The sequence below is a fragment of the Phalacrocorax aristotelis genome, chromosome 6, assembly GCF_949628215.1.
Source record: "Phalacrocorax aristotelis chromosome 6, bGulAri2.1, whole genome shotgun sequence".
Classification (NCBI taxonomy): Eukaryota; Metazoa; Chordata; class Aves; order Suliformes; family Phalacrocoracidae; genus Phalacrocorax; species Phalacrocorax aristotelis.
The window spans coordinates 49,863,415-49,886,413 of NC_134281.1; the positions used below are offsets into that span (position 1 = coordinate 49,863,415).

At 41.7% G+C, this 22,999-nt stretch overlaps 2 protein-coding genes across 3 annotated transcripts in view; both read left to right on the plus strand.

Annotated features, from left to right (window-relative positions):
- PRDX1 (peroxiredoxin 1) overlaps nucleotides 1–22,999 on the plus strand; it is a 262,541-nt gene that overhangs the window by 134,506 nt on the left and 105,036 nt on the right. The window lies entirely within an intron of this gene.
- On the plus strand, nucleotides 709–13,363 carry LOC142059204 (riboflavin-binding protein). Of its 2 annotated transcripts, XM_075097721.1 has the most exons (7): nucleotides 747–806; nucleotides 1,300–1,343; nucleotides 1,646–1,803; nucleotides 2,526–2,625; nucleotides 3,756–3,884; nucleotides 8,944–9,055; nucleotides 13,002–13,363. In XM_075097721.1, exons 2-7 carry the CDS (start codon nucleotides 1,312–1,314, stop codon nucleotides 13,239–13,241), a joined length of 771 nt encoding a protein of 256 aa, XP_074953822.1. In that variant the 5' UTR covers nucleotides 747–806; nucleotides 1,300–1,311; the 3' UTR covers nucleotides 13,242–13,363. The 2 variants fall into 2 exon arrangements, with proteins under 2 accessions (XP_074953823.1, XP_074953822.1); XM_075097722.1 differs by lacking the exon at nucleotides 1,300–1,343 and having other exon boundaries at nucleotides 709–806.

Below are 22,999 nucleotides of genomic sequence, written 5' to 3' on the forward strand. Positions count from 1 at the left end.
CCAACAAGATTTGATCTATGAAAGTAAGCGCAACTATTTGTAATCACCATGCCTACCTTATGCAGTGGCTTACGTTCAGATACAGAATCCTCTTTGCAGAAAGCGGATCTCACATTGAGCATGGTCAGGAATCACTATCAATGGTAGAAGCAACAGTTCCTTGTAGTGCTTGTCACACTGGTTGGAGGGTACACACGAGGCAGGTGGAACAACCACAGCAAACAGCAGCAAGTTTTAAAAGGATCTTGAGGACAAAGATCAAACACCTGGAAATCGGGAGATGTCGATTCTCTTCCAGGGGCTGCTGTAAAATTACCATGTAAGCCAAGGAAGCCATCCATCATATCTATGGTCAAAATTAAGCCAGTGAGGCTGAAACATGAAGCATTGTTTTCAATGTCTCTAATTCAGGAAGTCCTAATCTCTGATAAAAGCCTCATCAAACTGTTGTAGAAATGAATCTAATAATCAATAATAAAAGGAATCATTGGAAAATCAGGCAGGGGAGTTAGCTGCAGTTGGTATATAGGAGAGGTGTTGTTTTTCTAATTCTAACCTATGTTTGTACTTTCCTCTTTATCACGCTGACATTTGCAAACAATAAAAGGGCATTATGTGCTGGTCATTGCATCTGCTTTTGAGATAAATCTATGTTAGCATTCCAAAGGGTCAAGGAACTCTTCCAGGGCAAACAAATTCTGGAGCACTGATGCCAGATGATGTGTATATAAAGTGGAAAATAAGAAAAGCACATTACTGTGTTCCTGCTCCAGGGAGAAGTATCACCCAGAAGGACAGCAAAAGAGGTGAGAAACTACTGAGAAATTTGAGAGTTTTCTTCTTCTGGAACATGTTGTTTGCTTTGTATCTGAAAAGTCTAGGTACATAGAGGAGCTGCAGTCCTTATTCAGGCAAAATTATTCCAAAAAGGTAACAGGAATATTTAACTAAAGAATGAAGGTTTAAATTGATAACCTGTATAAAGAATTATGCATTGATTCATGTAACAGGTTCTGGGTTTATCTATATAGCTCACTAATATGTAGTCTGTGTTTAGATAAATTTTAGTCTTACAGACAAAACAACTTGCATTTTCTGCCAATGAGGCAGAAAATAATGGATCAGATTCTTAAGCATAAATTAGCATAGTCTCAACAAAGGCAAGTTATCAATGTAATTTATCCAGCTCAGGTGCTGACCACTGCTAGCTCACTTGCAGCTGTATTAAATGTATCATTTCCAAGTGTGCAAAACAACCCTGCAAGCTGTAGAACTAATCAATCTTTTCTTCAAACCTAGTGAAGCAGAGGAATGTCTCTTGGAAGGTTCAAAGATAAATTCAGGTCGGTGTAACAAAGTTAAAATAATTTTCTTAAATACTGAAAATTATAACATGTTTTCATAAATAGCCTGAACTACTGGCAGCTTTTATCATGTGCCACCGAACCTCAAAAATATGTGGCAGGAGTATAAGGGTTCAGATATAAGCAAAGAGGAAGGAGAATGTGTGTCTTAATATTTATGTGTGTATCTTTGCTGAGCATATTTTTTTAATATATGTAGCTTCTTTAAAGCAGTCCTTCCTCTTAATGTTATGGCTTCTCCTAGAAATAAAGGATATAAATAAAGACTTCTCTCCATACAGGAAAAAGAACCGAACAACAATGCTGAGATTTGCTGTCACCCTCTTTGCTGTCATAATGTCATCTACCTGCCAAAAATATGGATGTCTAGAAGGCGACACCCACAAACTGAAGCCAAGTCCTGAGCCAAATATGCATGAGTGCACACTGTACTCTAAATGTAAGAGTGGTTTAATTTTTGCCAGATATGTTGTAGAAGTACAGCTTTGTACACACTAATTGTTTAGGTAGTTCCTTTAATTTCTCAAAAAAATATATAAGATGCAGTTTATGTCTCATATGAAAAGCTTCCTTCATTGGCATTTTGCTGCATGCAAACCAAGAGTAAGATTCTGGTTCTTAACAGAGTCAGCTGCAAAACTCGCACTGATTTAATTTATCTTTAAAAATTCTGATGCCATTTACTTTTCCTGTTGCTCCATCTCCTTAAAAAAATGTACAGCAAAGATGATTTTGGTTTATTGTGATTAAGTATAAAAATGAATTAATTGTAGCAGACACCAAACGGGAAAGGTTGAAACCAAAATTCTACAGTGAGCAAAGTATAGTATTTATTGCATTCCTTCAACTCTCTTTTTTTATATTTGGTAGCTTTCAAAGTTAGCTTCCCTCAGGATATAACATCTGGCAGAACACTAGTAAAATTCTTGGGGCTCTCTGGGCACACCTGGACAAAGCACTGTTGATGCCAGTCCACCTCACTTAGCATTTACACTGCTGCTTCCAAAAACAAAAATGTTAGAGCTTGAGTACATCTTCTAGTTAGTACTAAGACACTTTATCATGTTATGGCCCAAACCAGATTCATCTTACATTTTCAGTCTTCCAAATACAGTATTAAAGGAAATCCTTATTGCAAGATCTCTGTTTCATCCCTAACAGCTTCCTGTTGCTATGCAGACTTCACAGAGCAATTGGCTCATTCCCCAGTAATTAAAGTAAGCAACAGCTACTGGAACAGATGTGGGAAGCTCAGTAAATCGTAAGTGAGCTTTGATGTTGTCTGTGTCCTGGTTCAATAGATGCATGCTGTAGCAGCCACACAGCGAATGGTGACTCCCCCTGGAGCTGCTGATGGACAGTCCTTGATTGCCCTAAAGAATACACCACCCAGCCTACTTCCCATCATCTTGTCTCTATACCTGACCAACGCCTGACTCTTCTCCTCCTCTCACAAAAGCCCATGAATCCCTAAGTAGATACTATTTGTGAAGAAGGATTTATGCTATTTTATCAGGAAAGGATTATGTTTTTTCAAGTTTGCTTTCAGTATAAAACCAGATCTAGCGATGCAAAGCAGTTGTAAACCCAGTAGGTAGCAACTACATCACACCTCTGTAGCTCTCAAAGCAACCACCAGTGAGTGTGACCCCTCGTCAATGCAGGCCAGGCTTCTTCCTTTGTTTAGAAAGCAGATCAACTAGGTTATTAAATCTCAGAAACAAAATGCACAAGAGTCCAGAAATGAAACTTCTGATTATTTAGAATAAAAATTCTTTTAGTCCTGTGGGTTTTATAACCATGACGAATGTCTTCATAATTAAGATTTTTAGTACCCTGTTAGATGTTAGAGCTGTGAAACATGGCAAATTATAGAAGTAAAAGAATGAAAGTACAAAACAATTAAGCAAAACCAGATGTGCAACAGTAACAGCTATTGCCTGCCACTCCCAGAAGAGCAGCAACAGTATGCGTTTTTAAGTAACTTCAGCTGGGCTGTGGGAAAATCTAAAGATTAGTGAAACCATGAGGCTACAGCATAGAAGAAGTTTTGTACTATAAACTAGAATGTATTATTGCCTGGAATCGTTCTTGCCAGGAAAACTCACAGCCTCAAAAGTTTACAGAAAGCTTACACAAATAGGGCTGAAATATGCATGGAAACATTCGTGCACCCTTTAGCTGGCTATGGTAATTGCACAGTCAGAGAGTGTACACAATGCCAGAGGAATGAGTTTGGAACCTAGACACTAACAGGGCAAAAGGATGCCTTTCTGTGTTTTTCTCCTAATCTGTAGTATTGCATCCACATCAAAGCGGGCCTAAAAAACTGAGGCTACAGCCTTGATGCTACGAAACAGGCTTATTTGTGGCTTTTCTCACCCACCTCAGCTGCGAAGATTTCACAAAGAAAACAGAGTGCTTTTACCGGTGTTCTCCACATGCTGCTCGCTGGATCCACCCCAACGACACTGCTGCTATTCAGTCTGTTCCACTGTGTCAAAGCTTTTGTGATGACTGGTAGGTTCAGCTTTTTGTCAAAGTATTTTTATTTAGCTTTAATATGCCCATGTCACTAGGGTGTCAAGGAGCATGGGTGCATGAGGCACAGATCTCCCCATCAAGTGGCACTAAGATTCAATGGTGTTGCACCATCTTTATGCCTTTTCTCTTGTTATTTCTCTTCATTTCTTGTTTACCCTCTCTGCTTTTCCCTCTGCTAAGCTACTACCCCCAAAACAGTAATGACACAGGCTGAACGCAGGACAGAGTCACTAAATGCTGTCAGAGTTTGGTGACTCAGGGGCAGCACTGCCCTGCCCTCCGTGAGGATGCAACGCAGTCGCATCAGCACTGCCTGATGCAGCAGAGGAGCTGTCACCACATTGAGAGGCACTAACAGCAGGGAGGGCCTGCCCACCCTTTAAAAAGCCCATGCCTGTGAATTAGCATTTATGCAGTTAGCATTTTAAATCTAAATACTTGATCATGATAGGATACATTTATTTTCTATGTATAAAATGCACTACAAAATAATGAAAGCAGCCATTTCCTCTATGTTTTCAATTAATTCATATAACAAATTATCTTAATTCCTTAATTTTTCATCCTTGTCCTTTTCTCTTCCCTTCCATCATCCCTCTCACTAAAACACTTCTAAAAGCCTGAATCTCAGAGAAACTTGCAGCCAAGTAATGCTTAAAATATTAATAGCAATGAGCAAGCATAGTAGCATTTAATTTTGTTTCCCAAAATATAGCATCAGGGAATCACATTAATTTTGGAGTGCAAGACAACCCAGCACCTGTCTGTCCTTTGTCTGGGGGTAGCAGCCTTATATCCAGGTGGGGTAGTGAGACTTTTTCAGTGGTCCATATCCAGCATATATCTCTCCCTCCCTCCCTGTTTTGAGATGTTGGATCTTAAATAATGTCACTATGTGACATACAAATCTCAGTCAGTACCATATTAATGTTGTGCCTCGTAACTACACTAACTCATCATTATGGTTAAATTGGTGTGAAGCATAGTGCAAACAGCACAGGCTGTGTTCACACTCTAGGATTGTAACTGCTAGCATCTCTTGAAAGTAATGAACTGTGAATGTCTGGATCCCTTTGGCTGCTCTGAAAATCACAGAAAACTGTTTAAATACTTCTAAAAGAGCTTTTCTTGGAAGCACAGAAAATCCAGTACACACAGTAGTGCACGGTCAGGTTCTCTCGCACTGCTCTGTACAGCGCTTTCCCTAGTGGTTACACAACTGGAATATTATTGACTCATGGATTTATTTTGACTCTCATCTAATCTGCAAGGGTAAAGTAATGTATGCAATGCAGTATTTTGGTAGGATTTGTCTTTAAATATTTCTCTGTTGCTTTGTGCCAGAGAAGGAAACAAGAAGCATAGCTTGGATTTGTAATGGAAGGTAGTGAGAAGGGCTGATGTATTTCTTAGCTTCCCCAGGGTTTCCTCTAGTGATGGATTTTATTTCTGTTAGGAAACTCCATGTGCCTCAGGAACAGATTTGTCATGTGCAGTCTTCCTTCCTAAATTTTTGGTAATCTTCTAAACTGAATCTAGATTATTGACCTCCTTGAAGACAAAGACCGAGACTTTGAATTTGCCTCAGTGCTCAGAATCTCAAAGCTCAGAACCAAACATAACCAAAATTTGAAAGCATTTGGATATTAAAGCACTGGAGCTGCCAGTGAGTTTTAGAATAGATCTAACAGGCAAAGCGATAGGATACCAATATCTAAAACAAACGTATCCCAAAACAAGTAGCACACAAAGTCATCATCAGATTGCTATATCCAGTGAAAGAGTAAACACAAAAGAAAATATACCCTGTAAGTTTAGTTTGCATCTATGAACTGGTTTAAGCCACCCTTAGTACATATGAGATTTATACCAAAGTGTTTATGCTGGGTCAATATTACATAGCAAAACCCTCAGTGTCCCCTGGGTATCTCCAGAACCTCCAGGTACATAGCATTTTTAATTTTTGTTGTTGGAAAGTATGGGGGGGGGGTGACTGAGAGCTGCTGCACAGGAAAAACTGACCCTTTTCCAGTATAGAGTCTCCTGGCAGAGAACAGGCTTTAAACAAATACTGAATAATGATCTATTGCCCCTGTCGGCATCATAGATGCCTGGCCTGAATCAAAACTGTAATGATGACCCATTAGTGTGCATGCTAGTCTGTGAGCCTGCCTAATGCCAGTGTCAACCCCATTCCCTCACCCTGCTTAAGGCCTGAGGCTAGAAAAGAGCCTGGACAGAATTCCCACTCTTTCTGGTGACTTAAAGTAACATTTTTTCATGTTCTATTCACTCGAGTCCCTTTAGCATGCTGTAGCACTGCTCGTGATGTGACCTACTTTCTCTACATGCCGTGAGCGTGCCTGCTGCATACTGTATGTCTTTGTGGCCAGAAATGTGCAGAGGATTCTGAATGAGCAGTGACTTAATTTAAAAGAAATTAATCTGACTAGCTTCGGGCCTTCCTTTTCTTCCTATTGTCTTAGGATTCCTTGCTCCCACTAGTCCTAAAACTATTGCTTTTGAAAGAGCTCAATGTACAAGCCATTTTCTGATCCACCTATGAAAGGGCCCTGTGCTGTTTAAAAGAGAAACAGCTAATAATAAAAAATGGGGAAAAAAGGCTTTCAAATAAAAACATCCTGCCCATTGTTCATAAGGAACCAGTATCTTCAGGGAGGATCTTCTCAGTATTTATGTTTATGTTTCTCACAGGTTTTAATTAAGGTTTGAAGAGACCACTTATGGGTCTCTGGACAGTGGAAATCAGACTTCATAAGTCATTATTTTTTATACACTTAGCTTCATAATTACTTCCATTGGGATAAAGCAAGACTTGTAACAACAGAGTTATGCCTTGCTACCTGCTTATATTACAAACCACAGAGTCAGGCAATAATCATAATTGGGAAACATTTCATTTGGTGATTCAACAGATAATAGTGAATAAAAATATAAATGCTTTAATCAACATACTTAATTCAGATTCCTGAGGAAACCAGATGCATAGCATCAATGCCCCAGTTCAGTAAAACTCTGAAATATATATTCATGACTTGAAAAGTATAACTGAAGGTGACGCTGATTTCAAAGGAAGCAGTTCTGCCCTCTCCTAAGCCCCAAGGGCTGCTCATTCTTTCCTCTACCCTGTCCCCACCCGTGTGCCAGCGGCATTGTCTGAGGAGCTGTGAAGCAGCCCTAGTCTGGGAACCATACTTAGCCAAATAAAAAAGGAAATCAACAAAGAAGACTGTGGGAAGGGCACAACTGCTTTAAGTGGAAGTGCTAGTATCAGGCAGCTCACAGTAGATACTGATCGACTTTGCTGGAAAGCAATGAATTTTAGTGCACACGTAAAATGAAGGACATGCCTACTTGGCTTGAAAAATCAAGGGCTAATTGTTGAATCTGATGCTGGTATGTGGAGAGTTCATAGATGGTGATTAACAAAAAGTTTACATTGATGCTTCTAACTGGTGTGCCTTCAAGCACACAAGGTGACCAGGATTAGAGAAACAGCTGTCACTGGGGAGTTACCTTGGTGTGTCTTTCCCAGTCAGGGTACACGCAGGGTACATTAACGAATGACAAACCAATTATTCTTATAGTCCCTAGTCCCAAATCCAGTCATGGCACAAACTGGTAGGATCTGTCTATTAGTGTTACATTGTATTAATTTATCAAATTGCAGCCTATATTTCCAGCAGCGCCCCTACTTCTGACAGCAGATGAACACATTTGAGAATATCTGTCTCCTGCCCTAGACCCATTTAGTTCAGACCCTGGTTACCCTCCATCTGTTACTGATCTTTATCCCTCCAAAAAACCCAGAAAACCTATGTGAAGGCTCTGCAGATGTGCACATTCTTACCTTCCTGCATGTGCAAATGGATGGCCTATGTCTAGTTCTTGTAGTTCTGTGACCACGTGACAACCTCACATTTCATTAAAAAATATAAGTCTGCAGCCCTCATGATATCAAAGCAGTTTTGGACACATGACCCTGAAGATCAAAAATTACAAACAGAAAAGATATCCAAAGGCATTAATTATAAATACCACGCTGAGACACTGAACTATGCTAACTGTTTGAAAGCTGTGCCTCATGGTTTTGGCACTCAGTTACTGGTGAGAATAGTCCGCCTGAAGCCATTGAGGCTAAGTTTAAGTAGATGTTAACTGATTTGCAGAAAGTGATCCTTAAGAAATGTAAGAGCCAAAAAGTAGAACATAAAAAGAAGTGGAAGGAAGGAAATTATGTAGGATGAAGGTAAGTCATGAGATCTCTCATCACACAGAGCAGCCAGTTGCATACCATACTCGTTCTAGGCCATTTATAGGCTTTTTTTTACATTACCGCTTACAATTTAAAAATAACTTAAAATTTAAAGTTTTATACCTATACCCTACAAGACTCTTATCTCTCCTCCTTCACTTCAAGTTTAACTTCTCTGAAAATGACATTCTGAGGCTGACAGCCTATTGGTTTACATGATTCTGTTATTTATGTACTCTCCTTATTTCAGTACACATTCCTCACAGCAACCCCCTGCCCAGGAAATATCATTCTTCTTTTCCCATATTAATTCATAAATGCAAACTTTCCCCTCACCTCCCTCAAGTGACAGTTCACTCTTAGCGTACCTGTGCTCTGTCACAATATTGAATATCAGCATTCATGAAACACCCTCCCACACAGTATTTCCTCCACTCAGTAACATCAGCAAACATATCCAAGCAGAAAACACTGCACGGGTTTTGCTCCTTAGAATATGAGCCCTTTACTTAAGTCTGTGAGTTTAAAACAGTGGGTGAACTGTTGGGATTTAGGTCTTGCCTTCCTGGCCAGCTCAGAGTTTATATACATGTCAAGCTAAGATAATGTGCACATTTCTTGAAGATCTGTTGCCAAACTGCACTGTGCAGCCATACTGCGTTACTAGCATAGCCCACATAGACTTTCTGAGTTGAATCTGAGTCCACTGAGAAAAAGGTGAGAGAAATAACTGTATCTTCCACACTAATCTCTGTGAAGGTATGAAGCCTGCAGAGATGATTCCACATGTGTTCATAACTGGCTGACGGACTGGGAATGGGATGAAAGTGGAGAAAACCACTGTAAGAGTAAATGTATTCCATACAGTGAGGTAAGAAAATCTGATCAACTGGAGCAGAAAAAATGGCATTAAGAGTTCTTTTTTTTCCTGCATATATGGGTATAAAATGCAACAGGTGAGTCGTTTTTACAGCAGTTTCAAGCCATACCTGCATCTGATGTTTTAAGTATAAAAATTTTAGAACATTTATGTAGATTGCTTACTCTAAGTATATATACATTTCATTAATCACAATTAATACCACTTGTGAAACAAAAGTAAAAGCTCAAGCAGCACTGATATTTTAACCACAGTGGGGTTTAGAAAGGAAAAGATAAATGAACTTTTTCATACAACAACACTGAGATGCATTTTATAAGATTCCTTACATAATGTGAGGCTTGACGCACCTGTCTTTTTAAATTGGGACGTAAGTTCCCAAATCACTAAGGAATTTTTAAGGTTTTCTTGCCTATTGGCATCTTTGCCCTTTTCTCTATTTTACATTCAAGTCCTCCAAATCAATAAGTCCTGACATTCTTCTAAGTGTCTCCCTTTTGCTCTCCATAGACCCATCATCTCTCTGATGTGTGTTCTCCATGGTGTCTGCCAATGGCTAGCCAGAGCTAACTTTGTTCTATATAACTCTGATGGTTAAAGAGCAGCACTGACAAGCTTTCTGAGAGCTCACCTCATTTTTCTGAGAAGGTTTAATGGTTGGGATAACTAATTTTATGAGCAAAGGTGTATAAAATAAGAACTGACAAGACTTACAGGAGCAAGGTTGCCTCAGACCTAATCCACAGACCTTTCAAGGGTCAGGTAGGATTTTTTCTAGTGACTCAAGTAAGTTTAGCATCAGGGCAACATAACACATCTCAAAACTGCTACACTGATTTGAATATTTTTAACAGTTGAATTTCATTGAGTCCATGAAAACTGTCCAAATTGCAGAAGTAAATGAAATTTGAGTGTAGTGCTCAGGGACTGGTAGTAAGGCTTGCAGAGATCCCAGATTCATTGTTTTGAATTAAGTTCAAGTGCATGTACCTCCAGAAGTCAGTTCAGCAACTGATATAAGTGGAAGTCACGGTCCAGTCAGTGCAGGATTGCTGTCTGCCTTGCAAAAGTGACACTAATCAGCAGGTTTAGGAAGGTGGCCAAAAAACAAATGGGCTGCAGAAACGTACAGTTTAGTTTCCCAGATGTGCTAAATCATCAGTAGTTCCAGATGAAGTGAAATTATAATCTTCATCCCTGGTCCAGAGATAGGAGTTTTTAACCTTGAATTCCCTTCTACTTATTTCTTAAAGAAAATATACCATCTGCAGGGAATAACATGCCCCAAAACCAGAGGTCTTATCACTTGAAGCCAGGCGCAGCTATTCCTAAACTAAACAGAACCACACCCTAAATTGCCCATGTTTTTTACCAAAAATAGGTTTGCACGGTAAGTAAGAATAAGGATGAAGTTTCTTCAGAGAAATTGAAAAAAACACATTTCCCATATGAAAATTACACGATATACAGGCACTAGACTCTCTTGGTTTGGTCTCAACTCATGGAAAAGGAAGTTACTATATCTAGAAGCACAAAGGGTTCCCCAGTGTCAGAGCACTGTGGACAGATGCTTGCTTTCTTTATATGCCCTCAGCTCATATGGAGGAGCAATCAGCAGCCCTGCATTTGACATACGCAAGTGGTTGTAAGGACTATTTGGAACAAATGCTGAATGTGAAACAAATGCTGAATATTAAGAATGCACAATGGATCACAGCCAGTTTTAGCCTGGCTAAAACAAGACACATTTTCTCATTGTTCTCCCAGCTGAGTGCTCCCCAAGCAATGTTAATGCATAGACTAGAACATCTTCCAAGAAGCTGAAGAATCAGAACCCTCTGCAGTAATTTAGGGATGTGTTTAGTAAATGGGCTGTGTGCACTGCTTGTTTGCTGCAGCATGCTGGCTATGCTCTGGTCTTTAAGCAGTTAGGAGGAAGGTCAAAATACAATTACCAATCTAGCAGGTAGAAGAGCCTGTGGGACATAAGGACAGGATGTAGAATGTCTCTTGCATACAGACCTAAGAAAACCCACATGACGGCTTTTAATACTTTCTGGAATGATTAGCTAAAAGCAGGTAGAAATCCAGGAACTGTACAGGAGCTGGAAGAAAATGTCTAATGCTGCTTAAAAGCAGAGGAATAGTGGGAAAGAAACAGCTAAGATCTGCCTGCACCGAGAACACAAGAAGAGAACTAGACACAGCAATCTTTCCATTTCTGACTCTGCATTGCTCCCAGCGCACTAGCCCAGCTCCATACTCCTCCTCTAGCAACTGCAGCATCCAGGGAGCGAGCCCTGGTTAGAGACAGTGTGAACTGAAAAGCTATTTTACACACTACAGAGTCTTTGAGGCTATTTGGAATGGACTCTGTATTATTCACAAAGGACAGATTTCTAGGGCAAAAGCAATGACTATGATTTCTTCTCATCTACCTTCCTGCACAGTATATGTCAACATAGTTTTTCATGTGGGGAGACAGGGAGACATCTCATAAGAACTTCTTGTGGAAAATAGGTGGAGCAGAAGCTGCTTCAGGACTACAGATGGCGAGTCCCACTTCCACATAATAGACTTAAATCTGTAATAATTAATTTTTTTTCACACAGAACTGCTTCTATGCAGAAGTCTCGCAACCACAAACACAGGGCACCTTCTCCGAGATTCAGTGTCAGATCTGTATATGAGCTGATGATGACGGTAAACCAGCACACCACCCAGAAATTACAGCACTAGAGAAATGCTGTAGGATTCAAGAATCAGCATCATGTGCAAGGGCTGCTTGTACTATTACAGAAGAAACACGGCTTCCTTCAGAGAGATGCTGGTGACATGGTCAAGGTGAATCAGTCAGTGATGGAGCCCAGCAGTCCTGCTGCCTGGTCCACTGTTTTGGTCATTAACACTCCCACTCCTTAATTCCCAGGGCTTCTACTCCCACCATCACTCACACCCCCAACTTCATTCTTAGCTTTGTTTCTGGGAGTACCTAAAGCTTCCTTTACAGAAACAGAAAAGATTGAACTTCAACCACAAACACGTGGGAGAAATGCAGGCAAGATAAAGCATATATCCTGTCCACCCTGTGGCTGGACATGATAACTCCTAAGTTAATACTCTTAGGCAAACCCAAGCTGGACAGGAATAAGGTCATCACAATGTGAGCTGGGCAAACAAGAAATATCTTTGTTGCTTGGTTGCACAGGTCCTGTGATACAGGCCTTACAAAGCAATGTAGTATCAAGAACAGGACAGATTCAGTTGCAGAGAGTGAAAGAAGCTGCAGTTTAAAATTTCTTGAGCCAGAAAGGCTGTTGCACCACTGGACGAAGCACTTTGAAGGCTTGAAAAAAATACTTCTTTTCTTCAAGCAGTTTCTAAGTTACGTCCCTTCTCTTTGTCTGTGAGGTCCTGCCCAGTCACAATGTACACTGCAGCAGGCACAGTGAGATCCCACAGAGCCGTGACTCCACAGGGCTGTCTCTAGCCTGTAGATATTCCCATATTCAAAACACTCAGTCTGGCGCTTTCAGCAGTACTCAGATCCCGAGCCATGTCAGAGTGTCCTGACATGCTACAGTTGTATAGGCTGTCACACAGAGCTTTGGTCTGTCAGACCCAGAACGCTAGCTGGGCTGTCAGCCCCAGGGGTGGAAACAAAGGGCTGTCTGTTGATCACTTTGCACTTTGTGTAACCACTTGCTGTCACAACAGCCAAATCTCTTTTGCCAGATGTGGGACTGGAAAACATTTTAAGATCTCTCAGAAGTAATGAAGCATGGCACACAGCAAGGCAGTGGATGACTGCAGACTGCTTTTTTATAATCTAGTACCAATATTTAAAAAGCTATAAATTTTTATCAATTTCATACACGTTGATTTTTAACCCCTTCCTTTTTAAATTCAATTGATGCTTTTCTCATTTGACACACAGATGTATGCAAATGGGACTGACATGTGCCAGAATATGTGGGGGCAGTCATTTAAGGTGAGCGAATCCTCCTGCCTCTGCTTGCAAATGAACAAGAAGGACATGATGGCAATCAAGTACCTCCTCTCCGAAAGCTCAGAGGAAAGCTCCAGCAGCAGCAGCAGCAGCGAGGAGCATGCCTGCCAAAAGAAACTCCTGAAGTTTGAGAAACTAAAGAGAGAGGAAGGGGAACAGATGAGATAAATGGTGGTGGGTGTATGTCAGGACAAGAGAAATTTTCGTGGAGGCTGGGCTCAGAGCATCATGCCAGCCTGCTTTATCCCTTACCTCCTGGAACATAATAAATCAGTGGCTGGTTATATTAATCTTTCTTTGATGTGTTTGCATATGCATCACAAAGCTCCCAGACAGGTTAGCACAGGTGTAATCTTGTGACTTGAACCGAACAGCTAAAAGCCTGAAGGTAACATCCAGGGGTTGACTTTCAAAGAGGAGAGGCACAAGCAGCTCCTGCTGTCTTAAGGTGGAACAGCAAAAACTAGAGACCTCTGAAAGGCCCTGCCAGTAACCGGCCAAGTCTTTGACCAAAGCCCTTCATTAGCATAGGCACACAGCACTCCCATCACCAGTTCCTCTGCACCTGGCTCTGCTCAGATAAAGAAATGCTGCAGGCAGAAATAGGTCAGTGAGCCTGGCTACTGACCACTGAAAATGTATTACTTTGTATCTCAAGAACATCCTTGCAAAATGGGGGATTGTGGTGTACTAGATAAATCCCTAGATCCATATATTGCCCATATACAGTATGACGGTCTGTTGCACTGGGCTTTTACCTTAAACAACAGCAGTACAAAAGCCTCCTACAATATGAATTTGAAGCATAATTTTGGGCGCAATTAATCCCACTGAATGCTTCCAAACAGAATGGTCTCTGACAAACAGAAGTGTCAGGGAGGGCCCCAATCATGTTTCTCCCATCAGTAGTTCTGCTTCCCATCATCATTGTTATGGTCAATGTAAAACCAAAACCTGCACCAGTCCCAGAGGAACTCGCCAGGTAAGGATGAATGAAATCCTGCTTTCACTTATGCACCCATACTCCCTCTGACATCGCTGTAGAGTGGACAGGTCTGTGCCTTTCTGTACAGCCTTTCATAGTAACATCACCAGGGAAACCATGAGAAGGATAAAATTTGGGGGCTCAGATTATTGAACTGTGAAAATCAGCATCATCTCAGTGCTTGCTGTGGAGCTAGGCACCTTACAGCATTTAAGGATCTGGCCCACAGTTAAAACAATGACTTGGCACAGCCTGTTAAGCTAGGAGAATCTTCAAAACCCAGCGCACTTTCTTCAGCAGGCTGTTTATTTATTTGAATGGTTTCACACAGCTGCAATAGTAATGTTAGACCCATGAGGTCATGCTCTGCTTCCAACCAGCTTCTCAGTATATTTAACAATGGAATAATTCCTGCCAGCACTGAACTGATTTTAAAACGATACTTTGCCACATCTGTATTTCATGCTAAGTCAATTTGTCAGTTCTACTGTTTGAAAAGAAAGAACAAGAATTTGGTCTTCTGTAAAGCTCTGACAGTCTTTTTCCCCCTATTTCACCAGCTGCATTCTTTCCTGTCCTTATTGCACCCAAATCAGAGCAGAAATTTTCCTACTAGTTTTTTTGCTATGCTCAATATTCAAGAATTATCCCCTCACTACCATAACACCAACTTTTTCTGTGTCATCATGGCCAAAGATTTCCTTCCTGTTCTTTGTTAAGTAGAGCACAATTGTCTCTGCCTGCGTCTCTGCTCGTTTACTTTCCATCCCACTTTATTCTCTTTGCTCTGGCTAAATTACTCCTGAAAGCACTCTCAACAAACAATTCTTCCATGCTTAGTTTCAGGATGACCCGTGAGACTGGTTATTGCGTGCCCTTGAACAGCTCTGGGTCCTACAGCAGCTAAGGGACCAAGACCATTTCACTCCTATTCATAACTTTCCCACTGACTCATGATGTACCCTAAGCAAACCATTTAACTCTTTTGTGACCCCAATAATTTTTCAGGGCTACCATATTTCCTCTAGGTCATTTCTTTTCTAAGCCAAAAAGTCAAGAACTACTCAGTTGTCCCTAGCCCAGAAATTGTCCCATACTTCTTGGTCACTTTTGCATTGATCCAGATCTGTAGATAGATATGTTTTGTTCCGATACAAGTTATCATCCAGAAAGAATTTCAGTCTCGATTTAAAACTCTAAATAATGGAGAATTCCAGTGCACCTGATAATGTTTCCTCAGTGTTAAAGATTATCCTTAATTTAACATTTGTTGTTTCAGCCTTCAGCCACTATTTTTGCTAAAGGCTGTTGTATTAAAGAGTTTTTCAGTACTCAGCATTGCTTCTCTGCTCAGCAGCATATACACTAGATGAAATTGCTCTTAGCAATGAGCTCTTAGCTCTATTTAGTTTACATACATCATTATAAGACATTCCCTCTCTCCTTAAATCATATTTACAGTTCTCTGTCCCTTCTCCAGTCATAAATATCCTCCCTATGTTGTACAATTCTGTCTAGCTGCTTTATACTCCCAGTAATTTACAGCTTAGGCAATCTCTGTGCCACTCTGAAATGCTATCAGTGGTGATTTTACATTTACCAAAAGGCTAGGATAACTCAGATGAAACAAAATTAAAAGTAACACAAAGCACTAAAAATCAGACTACAACAATACACCGTGAAGGTGAACCAGGGGAAAGAAAGATCCAAGTTACTGATGGCTGCAGACATCCCCAGCTAATGCTGACCTGATTTGGTAAGTGCCTGCTGTGCATCACAGCTCAAAAGCGCATGCCCTGCTTCCGGACCCACGCTGGCCCAGGCAACTGAAATACCTCTGTATTTAGTGACATCAGACTCAACTAAGATCTTTATCGAAATGTCACAATGGTAGATCAAATGCTTTGTGAAATACATTGTGAAACACGTTCTTCCACTAATCTGTAGGAAACAGACTTACAACCTTTATCAATAAATTAAATTGGATTTATCAACAAGGCGATATTGATAAAAATAAAGATTATTGCCAATTATTGACTTATTTACTACCTGGCTAAGTATCAGTTTTTGTGCTGTGATACTTAGGACTGGTGTCACGTTAACCATAACACAGCTGGCTGGGTCATCCTGCTTGCTCTGTTTATTTAATTTTCTTTCCTTAAACATTGACACAATACTATGAGTCTCCTGAAATTTCACCGAAATGCCAGGAATTATTACAAATGAGATCTCTCTTGACAGTTCTTTTAGAGCTCTTTAGTACAGATTATCTGAGCCTGCTGCTTTAATGTTACTTATGATGATGAACGTCATCTTTAATTACTTGCAGGCTGAAAAGGATTTCATCATCCTTCTGTAATATAAATACTGCATCCTACATACATTTCAATACTAAGCATTATTAACAAAACTTGCCCACTGTATCTTGTGCCACTGCAAGGCTTTCTTCATCAGGCTCCTCAGCTGCTTTCACCTTCAGTGTAGTTGTGACAGCCACAATTTACTGTAGTACCTTTTGAGTCCTCACTCTATTTTTATAGTTCATAATTCTCCATGGATATTGATTGCAATATAGCTTCCTTTTTAAAAAATAATAAGCATCAGTAATGATGACATTTTCAACTTCTGTTGCATTTTTCATGTGCAGGTTTCACTCAGAGCATTTTATAAATATTCATTAATCTTCAAAATATACCTGAGAGGAAAATAAGTAGTGAGAAGCAAACTGAGTCAGTGGGAGAGTCAGTAAGAGACTTATCTGATCATTGCAAGTGTTACAGAACTAGGACTAGCACGGACAAGTTCTGTTTCAGAGCCTTATTCCACACTGCAAATGGAGTTGATCTTTGTAAGGTGATCCTTGGACAAAAGTTACTATGCAAAAATTATAAAGGAGATTTTATTAAATAAAATATTGCAAAAACCTGAGATTCCAAAAAACAGAACAAGTTATTAAACAATGCATTTCCACGTACCTTGAAGGATAACGAAATTGTAAAAGTTATGTTAGATTATTTAAGACAAACAGTGTCAAAACAGTGCAGTTTCCCTTGCTGAGAGATAACAAGCCTGCAGAAAAAGTGAAAGCTATAGATGAGATACAGCTTTTTAAGGGTTTTGATAACATTTGGTGTAACATTCTGGTAAGCAAACTGAGAAAACCAAAGCACAAACGAAATCACCGTAACACAGGTGCACAACTGGTTTAAAAATATATTAAAATATTACTATAAGTATGTTGTCATTAATCTCAGACAGATCTTCTGTAAGGAATGCCAAAGGGTCTGTTCTGATTCTAGTCAACCCTTTTGTTTACTCTGAGAATGAAGTACAGATTTTGCAAGCACTATAAAGGACAAGATTAGAATAAAAACGATCTTTCTAATCAGAGAACTAGTCCAAGCCCCAAAGGTGAAATTCTGAAAAGGGAGATGAAAAACACTTGCACTGAGGAAAGGTAAATCAAGGGAAAAATTCGTCCAGGGAATACATGGCAAGGGAACAGCAGAGCAGCCAAGGAGCTGGGATGCATAGCAGCAACCTATGCCATTTACAGTTGAAATGTTACTCTGTGGAAGTTTTAATTGTGAAAGGCTTCAGTGTATGTGGAGCCCTGGATGTCCTGACTCACAAAGCAAGCAGATGCAGGACCTGCAGACATCCTACTAACAGTTACTCATGGAGTTCCTGACGTATATATCTCACATTCCATGGAGGCGCTGCTTCTGGAATGACCCCACTGCACACACAGGCTGTGGAATGTGGTGGGTATCCGGCAGAGTTTAACTCTATCCATCTTCTTACTGAAATCATCTCACAAGCCCTGTCAACGCAAGTACAATACCTTCTAGGAGAGCAAACATGCTCCTGGTCTAAATCTAATGACTATATAAAATAAAGGGAATAAAATTAGCTGCATTTATGCACATTTTATGGTTATTTTCCTTCCTTTTTTCCTGTTCAAAAGGTTTGCATAACATGGAGTTACTTAAAAAAATGCTACATGCTATAGACAATTCATAGGTCTGTTGTGTGTTTGCTCTACTATATTATCCAAGGGAACACGATGATGTAGACAAGAAGAGTTAAATGAAGAGTCCAAAAAGCGTTAGGATTTGGATTACAATTTGAAACATTGCCAGACTTTACTAATGGCAAGACTAAAAGTCCCACATGCCTGAAGACTGATAATTCTCAAGCACAACTCATTTTTCCTTTTGGCAAAAAAAGACCTGCTCCTTTGATAAAGTCAGCTTAGCGAGCAGGTCTAATTCAGTGTGAAGCTGCAGGACAACTCTAGACAATGGTGAAAAAAGAGCCAAGCTAGGAAATCAATCACCTACTTCAGATAAGTGTAAGGACACAGCAAGGATCAGACCCCAACAATCTGGCAGTTTTCAACACCTCTAGTAAAAAGTTGCAGCGATCCCCTACTATTGAGATTTAACTTCTCATAGAAGTGAGGAAAACGCTCTCTGCTGCACAGTTTTGCTTCCCTTTAGCTACTAAAAGCATACCTCTCCTGCCTCTGTTTTGATCACCAACTGCTATCCAAGTCTTAGTATTGTTTTGGCCTCCTTCCTTGGAAATGCAGTGAGCTCTCTGCGGAGTTTGCCTTGGTTCCCCTCTCAGACAGCTGTGATTAATTCAGTGTTCAAGCTCTTGAGTTAATTCTCTCATTAGATCACTTTCCTTCTTCATGGAATGATTATTCCCACAGGAGAAATGAGAAAGACTAAAACAATATTGTGCTAGTATATGACACACTGCATCCAGGATGTTTACTTTAAATCAGATTGCCTGCCTGGAATTGCTCCAGATCTATGGCTTAAACACAAGAACCTTCTAACTGGTGGGGAACTGTAGCCACGTGTGTTGCACAACACTCCCAGTTTTGCTGGAATTCCTCCATGCTTCCTGCTAGGTAAGTGTACCCAGAACATGAACCTCTCCACACAGGTAGGTCAGATGACACAATTCTTTCATCACTAGGGCATACTTTAAGACTGGAAAAAGTATTTTCCTTTTTTCATTACTTTTTATCACACACCAATCACCTTTCTACCCGAAACTATTGTGAAGGTGAAGCCTGGAGCACACAGCAGTGAAATACTGCCAGTGCTCCTGAAACCAGAAGCCATTATCTGTGCATTACTCACTGGGAATGCCACATTCCCTCGAGGCTCTTGCAGCTCAGACATGCTCCCCACTTTTTGCTGCCTGCCAGATGGGTCCCCGGGGTATGGCTGGTCTTTGGAGGGCATCACCCTGTTCAGTTGGACTCTGTCTAGCATAGCCTGCTTCTCAGTACCTTTGGTGCAATGCAGGTACTCAGGAGAGTTTTTCAATACCCAGTTGAAGAATGCTACACTTCTCTGGACTGACGACTCTGATATCAGGCCGTTACCTTACTGTCACCTTTACGTGAAGCCATATTACAGTGAAAGTAATAAAAATAATTAATTACAAATTCCAAGACAGACAAAAGAGTTCACAAAGGCTTCTAAAGACGAGAAGAGAATCATTCAGCATAGCACTTCAGTAAGCTTTACAGTTTCCCTAGCCATTAACAGTTCAGCTGGAAACAGACAGAGCCATCACCACCTTGCTGGTGGTGTGAAAACATACAAAGTTTTCAAACAAGCCCTATATTCTGGGGCTGCCTGTGCAGAAAGGCTACCTCTGGGGACCCATCTTGCTCTCCATCTTTGGGTCAATTCCAGTTCAGACTTCTACCCTACACACACACATAATCATCAAGACTCATTAACCCTCACAGGAATGAAGGTAATAGCTCTTGGGTCTGGCCCAAACCTGCCAAGAGAGAGTGTTCTCAGGCCTGGCTTAAGTCTGGAAAATGTGTGATCTCACTGTGAAGCACAATGCCTTTACCCACTGAGCTGTGAAACATTCAGACCCTGAAGGGAAGCTTCTTCATCCACTGAAGCTTATTTATCACGTAAAAATGTAAGCTGGTAACAGGTTTATGCAGGTATCTAATTAGAGTCTAGTGCCTGTAGCTCATTAGAGGCTTTTAACTGAGTAGACAACATGATAACCAGTCCCGTTGGGGTGGTAATGAGTTAACCACCATTGCTTTTGAGAAATACTTTGAAAGTACCCAGGTAGCCTCTTCTCTCCTCCATGTTGCAGGAGTGTGAACTCCAGCTGCCTCTCTCATCTTAACCCTACCAGGGGCTGCAAATTCATAGAATCACAGAATCAGAGAATCATAGAATCATTAAGGTTGGAAAAGACCTCTAGGATCATCAAGTCCAAACATCAACCCAACCCTCCCATGGCTCCTAAACCATGCCCTGAAGTGCCACATCTACATGTCTTTTAAATACCTCCAGGGATGGCAACTCTACCACCTCTCTGGGCAGCCTGTCTGACCACTCTCTCAGTAAAGAAATTTTTCCTCATATCCAATCTAAAACTCCCCTGATGCAGCTTGAAGCCATTTCCTGTCATTCTATTGTTAGTGACCTGGGAGAAGAGGCCAACACCCACCTCACTACAACCTCCTTTCAGGTATTTGTAGAGAGTGATAAGGTCTCCCCTCAGCCTCCTCTTCTCCAGACTAAGCAACCCCAGCTCCTCAAACTCTCCTCATAAGACCTGCTCTGCAGACCCTTCATCATCTTCATTACCCTTCTCTGGACACGCTCCAGCAACTCAAAGTCCCTCTTGTACTGAGGGGACCAAAACTAAACACAGTATTCAAGGTGCAGCCTCACCAGTGCTGAGTACAGGGGCACCATCACATCCCTGCTCCTGCTGGCCACACTATTGCTGATACAAGCCAGGATCCCGTTGGCCCTCTTGGCCACCTGGGCACACTGCTGGCTCATGTTCAGCCGGCTGTCAACCAGCACCTCCAGGTCCTTCGCCGCAGGGCAGCTTTCCAGCCACTCTTCCCCAAGCCTGTGGTGTTGCATGGGGCTGTTGTGACCAAAGTGCAGGATCCGGCACTTGGCCTTGTTAAACCTCATACAATTGGTCTCAGCTCATCAATCCAGCCTGCCCAGGTCCCTCTGTAGACCTTTCCTGCCCTTGAGCAGATTGACACCCCGGCCCAGCTTGGTGTCATCTGCAAACTTACTGAGGGTGCACTCAATCCCCTCATCCAGATCATTGATAAAGATATTAAACAGAACTGGCCCCAACACTGAGCCCTGGGGAACCCCACTTGTGACTGGCCACCACCTGGATTTAACTCCGTTCACCACAACTTTCTGGGCTCGGCCATCCAGCCAGTTTTTTACCCAGCGAAGAGTACACCTGTCCAAGCCACGAGCCGCCAGCTTCTCTAGCAGGATGCTGTGGGAGACAGTGTCAAAGGCTTTACTAAAGTCCAGGTAGAAACATCCACAGCCTTTACCTCGTCCACTAGGCGGGTCACCCTGTCATAGAAGGAGATCAGGTTGGTCAGGCAGGACCTGCCTTTCATGAAGCCGTGCCAGCTGGGCCTGATCCCCTGGTGGTCCTGCATGTGCTTGGTGATCTCACTAAAGATGAACTGCACCATAACCTTCCCCAGTACAGAGGTCAAGCTGACAGGCCTGTAGTTCCCTGGATCCTCCTTCCAGACCTTCTTGTAGATGGCCGTCACATCGGCAAGCCTCCAGTCATGTGGGACATCCCCTGTTAACCAGGACTGCTGGTAAATGATGGAGAGTGGCTTGGCAAGCTCCTCTGCCAGCTCCCTCAGTACTCTCGGGTGGATCCCATCTGGCCCCATAGACTTGTGAGCGTCCAGGTGGAGCAGCAGGTCGTAAACTGCTTCCTCCTGGATTATGAGGGGTTTATTCTGTGGTCCATCCCTGCCTTCCAGCTCAGGGGGCTGAGTACCCTGGGGTTAACCAGTCTTACTGTGAAAGACAGACAAAGAAGGCATTTAGTACCTCAGCCTTTTCCTCATCCTCAGTTGTAATGTTCCCCTCTGCATCCAATAGAGGATGAACATTCTCTTTGATTCTCTTTTTGTTGTTGATATATTTGTAAAAACATTTTTTGTTATCCCTTACAGCCGTGGCCAGGTTGAGTTCTGGTTGGGCTTTTGCTTGCCTGATTTTCTCCCTGCAAGACCTAACAAGGTCTCTGTACTTTTCTTGTGTTACCTGCCCCTTCTTCCTAAAGCAGTAGACTCTCCTTTTTTTCCTGAGTGTCAGCAGAAGTTCCCTGTTTTGCCAGGCTGGTCGTCTTCCCCACCAGTTTGTCTTGCGTCACTTGGGGACAGCCTGCTCCTGCACCTTCAAGACTTCCTTCTTGAAGAAAGCCCAGCCTTCCCGGACTCCTTTGCCCTTCAGTACTTCATCCAAAGGGACTTTCCCAACCAGTGCCCAGAATAGGCCAAAGTCTGCCCTCCAGAAGTCCATGGTAGTGGTTCTGCTGACCCCTCTTCTTAGTTTGCCAAGAATCAAGAACTCAATCATATCATGGTTGCTAAGCCCAAGATAGCCTCCAGCCACCACATCTCCCACCAGTCCTTCTCTGTAAACAGCAGGTCAAGTGAGGCACCTCCCCTGGTATGTTCGCTTACCAGCTGCGTGAGGAAGTTATCCTCCACACACTCCAGGAACCTCCTAGACTGTTTCTTCTCTGCTGTGTTGTATTTCCAGCAGACATCTGGTAAGTTGAAGTCCCCCATGAGAACAAGGGCAACCAATTGTGATACTTCCTCCAGCTGCTTGTAGAACACTTCATCTACCTCTTCATTCTGCTTGGGTGGTCTATAACAGACCCTCAGCAGGATGTCTGCCTTGTTGGCCTTCCCCCTCATCCTTACCCATAAACACTTGACCTTATCATCAAAGTCACTAAGCTCTATGCAATCAAAGCACTCCCTAACATACAGAGCCACCCCACCACCTCTCCTTCCTTGCCTATCCCTTCGGAAGAGCTTATAGTCATCCATTGCAGCACTCCAGTCATGCAA